General features: G+C 49.7%; 1 protein-coding gene across 1 annotated transcript; it reads left to right on the top strand.

The window, feature by feature from the left end:
* The first annotated feature begins 2973 nt into the window (after positions 1–2973).
* On the top strand, positions 2974–7792 carry LOC140128559 (ribonucleoprotein PTB-binding 1-like). The gene is made up of 5 exons (XM_072150257.1): positions 2974–3522; positions 4342–4408; positions 5331–5794; positions 7316–7507; positions 7592–7792. The coding sequence occupies exons 1-5, from the start codon at positions 3319–3321 to the stop codon at positions 7790–7792; spliced, it is 1128 nt and encodes a 375-aa protein (XP_072006358.1). The 5' UTR covers positions 2974–3318.
* Positions 7793–7888: the final 96 nt, after the last annotated feature.

Genomic DNA, 7888 nt, shown 5'->3' with positions numbered 1-7888 from the left:
CATAGATCCAGGCACCGGAACTGGGGTAATCTTCTTATATTTGTTCTTAATGGACTACTTTCGTTTACAAATTATACTAATGAGTGAGAGGGACTCTGGGAGCTTTACTAGAGCCTCTGGTTTCACAGGCTGTTACACTGTGCAGGAGCACTACCCTCCCTCCCTCTCTGCCTGCTGTAATCGCACTGCAACAAGGAGTTTTAGCACACAGTGAGGTAGGGGGAATTCTTGTGCACAGTGTAACAACCTGTGAAGCTGGTTTATCATGCTTGATTTTGAGGGTACATATTCTTTAACTTGTTTCGGACTCCAAACGTCAGCGGGTGCTAGCCGCGGGAGCAGGACCTGGTCTCCAGGTGTCGGAGGCACCCGGAGGCCCTAGGGAGAAGGGAGATGAGGTTTGTTCCCGCATCTCCAGTCCTCACAGCAATGCGCTGAATGAGCGCGATGAATAGAGGAGCGGAGCCGGCTCTGGTCACGTCTAATTAGACCCAGTCCAGCTCTGATCAGCACCACCAGTGACGGGTGCTCATTTCCCCTGTAACTCTTATAGATGCTCCAATTACAGGGCAAAACTCGTAAAAGAGAAAAAATTAAGTACATTTAAAAAAAAAAAAAAAGTATATGACCCTTAGATGGACATTTTAAAGTTTAAAATAAAACACACAAAAAATACAATAAAAAATAAAATACAAATAAAAACAATGTTTCAACTTTTTTTTTAAACTTATTACCTTTTTAACTATCTCTGTGTCCCAAAAAAAACACTGCAAATAATTTTAAGGTAGCATGCAAAAAAAAAAAAAAGTTATGCTCCTTAAACCGGCGCTTACGAAAATTAGCTAAAAATGCCCAATCAGTAGTCTTTTCAGGCTACGACACTAAGGGGTTAATGTACATGATGTCACTGTATACATGCAGAGTGGATGAGACCACTCACTGGCTGAGCTTTTTATGTTACTGTGATGTCATCAATTCTAACTTAATGGGGTCCAGTACTGCAGTGCTGGAACGTAGCGCCATCTCTTGGTTTATAAAGTCTGACAACTCTATTCGCACTACAGACTGCGTGAAATATAAATTCTTATTCCAAGAGTGGCCCTAAACTGCCTGAGACTAGCTGTACGGCGCCCTCTGTGGCATCCAGTAGTGATATATCAGGTTATTTTTCTCTCCATGCGCTGCCATGCCGACATCAGATGTGTAGGGACATTATTTTTCAGGTCCTGCTCTGTAGCAGGTGACTGTACCCCTGGTGCTTCCCCACATTGTGGTGCTGCCTGAGGCAAGAGGCTCAACTCATCTCATGACTGGTGCACCCCTAGCCGTGTCCTAAAAGGATGGGTCCTCCAGTGCCGGAGACTGTCGTGTAGAAAACAAAGGTGTCCGAATGCGCCTTAAAGATTTCTATCCAACCGAAGCCTCTGGGATAAATCTGGAACATGTCGGGGGTATCTCCAGTAATCTCATAAACTGTATTTTTCGGACTATAAGGCGCACAAAAACTCCTTTGATTTTCTCAGAAATCAAAGGTGCGCCTTATAGTCCAGTGTGCCTTATATATGAACCATACTTACAGACAACAGATGCCTTGTACTGTGTACAGGTCTGCCACCTGCTGGTCATTCATCCTTATAATCTGGTGCGCCTTATATATGAACCTCGATGTTTTAGGCTTTTATTGATGGTTCGCCTTATAGTCCGAATAATATGGTACTGTGAATAAGAGACACCTGAGAGCTAGAAGCACCAACTACCAGAAATGATCACTTACAAGCACTAACTATAACACCAGGAACCAAATACTGCAGTAATAACTAATACAGGGCCCAGAGCAGATAATAATAACACAAGAGACCCCGGAACAGATAATTATAATACTGGAGACCGCAGACTCAGATTTTCGGAGCAGTGATCGCACAGCCGTGGGCCTGCTGTCCTGCGCACGCTCCTTGTAGCTGTGCGCCGAAGATTTCTGCTAGGAGGCTCAAAGTTCCGGCTACTCCACCCCCCCTCCCTCACCCCTCACCCCTCACCCCCAGTAGCATCTTTAGAAAATCTGCATATTAGGGAATGTAAAGTTATTAAAAGATTGCGGGAACGTGTAGATTAGCCCTTAAAAGGTCTATCCTCATGTCCAATAGATCCACCTACCACCCAATCTACCTTTATAGGTAGATCCGTGGTGGTAGGTTCCCTTTAATGATTATACTAGAGACTCCAAAGCAGATAATAATAATGAGACCCCCACCCCCAGAGCTGATAGTTATACTGGAGACCCCAGAGCAGACGATGAAAATAATATTGGAGACCCCAGCACTAAGTAGCAGAAGAAGCAGGAGCTATTTGTCAGATGTATTCACTACTCCAGGTCCTGATGCTGGCGCATACAACCAGAGCAGAGTGACGGCCGAGGATGTGGGAGCCCTGATACTTGTCACCACTGCCGCCCTCAAGCATCATAGTAGACACTATGGGGGAATTTACCACAGATTCTACAGCAGTTTGGAGGGGACGTAGAGGCACGGTGGTAGCTTGGTGGGTGGACATGGTGCGTATTTGCTATGTCAGACTTGCCCTAGTTTTGCTGACGGTGCCCACTGGATACATATCTAGTCTCTAATATTATCATTTATAATAACTCTGCTTGCTGACGGTGCCCACTGGATACATATCTAGTCTCTAATATTATCATTTATAATAACTCTGCTTGCTGACGGTGCCCACTGGATACATCTCTAATCTCCCCCTTTAATGCTTTACCATTTATAAAGCCCCATCCACTGCTACTCGATGACTCCTCCTACATCTTACAGCTGAGGTTCTGCTACAATTGCATCCATTCTAGAACCTTTCGGGATGTGCATTATTAATTTGTTGCATCACGAGCACGGTGCAGACGTCACTCTCAGGCTGCGTTCACACGCTCGGTTTGTCAGATGCAGTTTTGTAAAGGCAGAAGCAGATGAGGCCATGTCATTGAGAGAAGCTGTTATCACTACTACACTGTTGCATATAAAAAAAAACAACTTAAACGCACTCTGATCAGAGCTCATTGTGATTAGAGGTGACACCGGTTTCCAGAGCCGCACACAAGCCGCACGCTTCCAGACCGCTCTACCACCCTGCGATTCTCACGTGCTGCTCTGACGTCACGCGCCCCGCCCACCGGTACCCAACCGACAGCTGTAGAGGGGTGGGCGTGGCGGCGTCCTGAGCGTCCAATCAGAGCGCCCCTCGTCTGTCGGTTTAAACTCGACCAATGAGCGGCGGGCCGTGCAGTGTTGTGCTCAGGTAGACGAGAAGCAGCTGTCAAAGATGGCGGCCGCCGTGTCCGTTAGAGGAGCCGCGGGAGCGTCCTGCGCGGGGAAGGAGGACGACGACGTGTTCCTGAGGGACGACGAGCGGGAGCGGCGCCTGGAGCCGCACGAGATCCGCAGCAGGGTGGAGCGCATGAAGCGGGAGGTGAAGAACCGCAGGAAGATCCTCATCAAGGGTCTCCCGGCAGACGTCACGAACCAGGTGCGTGCCCGTGTGCCTCGCCCAACTAACGCATGCGTCTATCATGCGTCTTATCAAAATGTGTCATTATGTGAACCGGTACAAACTTCCTTAAAGGGGAGCTCCATCTCTGATGCTTCCTCTTAGCATGACTTGTGTGTGGACTGTACCATCTGCTGTGCCCTGTACAAATACATGTAATTGTAGCTTTGTAACTGCTGATACCCCTCTCCATGTACTTACCTGCCTGGTAATTAGGTCATGTGACCACACTGGGTCATGTTTTGTAGTCGCTGACCCCTATCAGAGGGGTGGTCCTGCTATACACAAGTCCTTTCCAGGACTCCCTATTATTCTTAGCCCATATTTATGTGATTGAGTAGGGAACTACAACTCCCAGCATGCCCTGCTCTTGTTTATAGTGTATCCATGTCCCCTCACGTATGACATGTCCCGACCCTGCTGTGTCACTCTGTTCTGTGCTCTGTGCACCCCTCTCGCGGCCTCCTGACAATGGGTGCATTCCAGACGCATGCAGGATGCCGTCACCCTAGGGGGGGGGGGGGGTCAGACATAGGTGGCGCCCCCTGCTCCAGGGGTAGTCCCCGCAGCTCTTCCAGAAGCCTCCGTGACCGCCAGCTGCTCTTCTATTCCTATCCCCTTTCCAGTAAAAATAGTCCGGAGGGAGACGGAGGCTGATAAATGTCATGTGCTCTGTCATTGTGCAGGGATCAGCGGCGCCCCCTGTCATGTGTACGCTAATCCCAGGCTCCTGAGTGGTCGGCACCCAGCTTTCCCAGATTCTGATGTCGTGTTTGATCTGTTTTTCTTCTGTTTCAGGAGGTTCATGATCTTCTGGGAGACTACGAGCTCAAGTACTGCTTTGTGGATAAATACAAGGGCACCGGTAAGGAGAGGGGGCACGTCTGGTGCTTCGGGGAGCCCATGTGTAGTATCTGGCCCCTACTCTTCTGCACTTTTACCCTGACCGGGCACAGTCCCTGGAGGCCTCTGTAATCATACATATGTGTTAGTAGCAGCAGGACTGTGACCTCTGGATTTGTACTCCAGGATTGCAGCTTCTCAAAGAGCACAGTGTAAGTATCCTCACACTGCTGTCCCCTGTGCTCTTTTCAACCAGTGTTGGCTATTGTCCCTAGAGATCTGTGTAATCGCACTTTTGTATAGCAGTAGTATAGTGTAATATGGATTTATATTTCAGGGTTTTAGATTCTCCAAGTGAGGGGGCTCACACTGCTGTGCTCTTATCTCCCTGCAGGCAATGTTTAGTATTGTCCCGGGATGCATGTGCAATCATACTGCTTTGTTAATAGCAGTAGGACAGTAGTTGAGGGTTGTTTATTTTGGGACTGTAGCTTTTGGGATAACGTCCTCACACTGCTGTGTCCTTGGCTCCCTGCTCTGAACCTCCTTCACATCCCCTCCCATCTGGTGTAGTAGTAGAGATTTCCAGGACCCATCCAGCTCCCTCTGTAGTGTTATCCCCCTAAATCGAGAAGCTGTGCTCTGATCTCAGTAGAGAAGGCTCAGAGCACAGCAGTGTGAGGATCCTCTTCTTTGTATCCTGGAATATAAATAGTCCTACTATGACTGCACAGCTCTTGCCTATGGCCTTCAAGGGGTTAAGAGATGGCAGATGACCCCTTGGGTGGGTGCTGATGGCTTGTCAGGGATTGGGGTGACCTGTATTGTGACATACATGCCATGCGACCTGTGGGTCAGAGGTGTCCTTTAGTCATGTGACCTGTGGGTCAGCGTTGTGCTGATGAGATGTGCTTACTCCAGGCTTCTTCTCTCCTGTCCCGCAGCCTTTGTCACCCTCCTGAATGGGGATCAGGCTGACTCTGCCATCCGCCGCTTCCACCACAGCCGCCTCCGTGACCGTGAGATCTCGGTCCAGCTGCAGCCCACGGACGCCCTCCTCTGCATCGCCAACCTCCCCTCCGGCTACACCCAGCAGCAGTTTGAGGACCTGGTGCGCCCCTTTGGTAACGTGGAGCGCTGCTTTCTGGTGTACAGCGGGGTGAGCGGAGAACCCAAGGGCTATGGATTTGTGGAGTACATGAAGAAGGACTCTGCCTCCCGCGCCAAGTCTGACCTGCTGGGGAGACAGCTGGGCTCCCGCACCCTCTATGTCCACTGGTCGGATGTCAGCCAGCTGAGCTACGAGCTCCTGCACTCCCGCTGCCTGTGTGTGGAGCGCCTGCAGGAGTGCGACCCCCTGGAGCTGAAGGAGGCCTTCTCCAAAGTCTGCGCACCCTCCTTCTGTCAGGTGGGCAGCGCTGGCACTGTATTGGTACCTGGTTGTCCTGTAGGATTCGGACTGATGTGGTTGAATAACTTTTGTTAAGGAGGTTTATGGATTCCACTTCAGTAACTACCATCAAAATCAAGCAACATAAACCAGGGGTAGAGAGGAGCAGACCCAAACTTTCGGCCCTGCCTAACCCAGATGTGTTTGGCTGAAGAGCGCTGTGACTGCGGTAATCTTATATTGGTCATCCTCAGCCTCCTTCCTCCTGAAATCAGCTTTTAAAATCATGGAAATGAGGCAGAAGGGCTCTCGGGCAGGAATGTCACCAGAACTCTTTTGTTCTTTAGCTTCAAAGGCTGTGATACTTTCTCTTCCTGCTCCCTCAGCACTTCAACCCTCCTTCTGCCTGACGTACTGTGCAGGAGCTTCCGCATCTCACTGTAACAGCCTATGAAGCTAACAGAGGTGCTGTGGTAACACCCCTCAGAGCACAATTTTAAGCTGATCTTAAAAGAAGGCCTCACATAACAAACATTGCCACAGTCACATCGCCCGGATCCATGCATAAAATCAAAAATGGATTTTTATGATGGGTTTCCTTTAAAGGGGCATGTTATGAAATATTTGATCCCTTAGATTGGTTAGTAATATCTGATTTGGCGCTCAAAACCTGGGCCCCTACTGCTAGATTCGGTGCTCTAAAGTCCAAAACACAATGGGCATGGTCGCTCCATGAGTCGCAGGACGCAAGGGGGTTGGTTTTCCAACTGACCGCAGTGTGGAGGACACAGTACTGTATCTTGGCAATATGATGCAAGGAGCCCCTGCAAAACTACTGTATAGTGGAAAGACTATTATAGACTATTATATTTAATTTGAAGATGCCCGTCCTCTGCAGCTGTATTCGGTCAGGAATTCCTTGATCGGTCACGTTCATGTGACTGAGCCCTTGGCTGGAGCTTATAGCGCTGTACGCTGTGTAGTGGCCGTGCTGGGGTACTTCACCTCGGCTGCATGATGTCTACAGAGGATCTGTCCTCCAGGTCGATGTGGTGGGTGGATACAGTCTGGGGGGGGGGGGGCGGTTTAAAGCGGACACAGTCTAAGGCCTCACGTACACAAATGTTTTTGGATGTGTCCAATGTGTCTTAAAGGTGCTAGGGCACGTCCCATGAGCTTGTCACCTCAATGTAGGGAGCTAAGCTGAGTGTGTTGGTTAACCCTTGTCTTGCCGCATACAGTGCAGGTTGTGAGTTACATCTAAACTATATAAAGCCCCTTGGACACTTGTGAAGGTCGGCTGAGCCCTGTTTTATTTCCCAGCAGCGGTGTGCGTGTTGTCCTGTCTGTACTAGAGGGGGCTCATCCCTTCTATAGACCCCAGTGGTCTGTCCTAGCAGCCATGTAACCTGTATATTGTACTCAGACCATGGAAGGGACAAGAGGAGAGGCTTGAATTGGGCTGACGTGCGTTATGCTGCCAGCGTTTTAACTCTTTAGTGTCAGGCTTGAGTCTCATTGTGGCCTTCCCTCTTGCAGCTGGCGTATGGGCAGGACGGGCAGTATAAAGGCTTTGCGGTGGTTGAATACGCCTCTGACATGGTGACAGAAGTGGTGCAGCAGCAGATGGATAACTCCATGGTGGCCGGGGGCCAGGTCCGCGTCTCCTTCTGTGCCCCGGGTCCTCCAGGAAGGAGCACGCTGGCCGCATTGATCGCAGCACAAGCCACGGTGAGTGTGGACGGGTGGTGGTTGACGCTCTAGTCACAGTATAGAAGGAGCGGGTGTTTATTATGTTATTTTTTTTTTTTGAAGGCATTAAATCGTGGGAACGGTCTCCTGCCCGAACCGAACCTCCTGCAGCTGCTGAACGGCCTGGGGTCTCCGGCCACCCTCCAGCTGCTGCTCAACCCACTGCTGAATGGAGCCGCCGCTGGAAACAAGCAAGGTCTGCATCCTGGTAATAACTGCGCCACACTGCCAGGCTACAGGCGGCGTTCACACATTGCAGTGTAAAGAGCTTCATTCGGGCTGTTTGTTGTAAAATCAATACCTGCACCAAATGCAAGTGACACCTGATCCAAATGTCTCACCTGCTCAATGAGTAACCGG

Source organism: Engystomops pustulosus, chromosome 4 (assembly GCF_040894005.1).
Source record: "Engystomops pustulosus chromosome 4, aEngPut4.maternal, whole genome shotgun sequence".
Taxonomy (NCBI): domain Eukaryota; kingdom Metazoa; phylum Chordata; class Amphibia; order Anura; family Leptodactylidae; genus Engystomops; species Engystomops pustulosus.
This window is presented reverse-complemented; position numbering and strand designations above follow the sequence as displayed.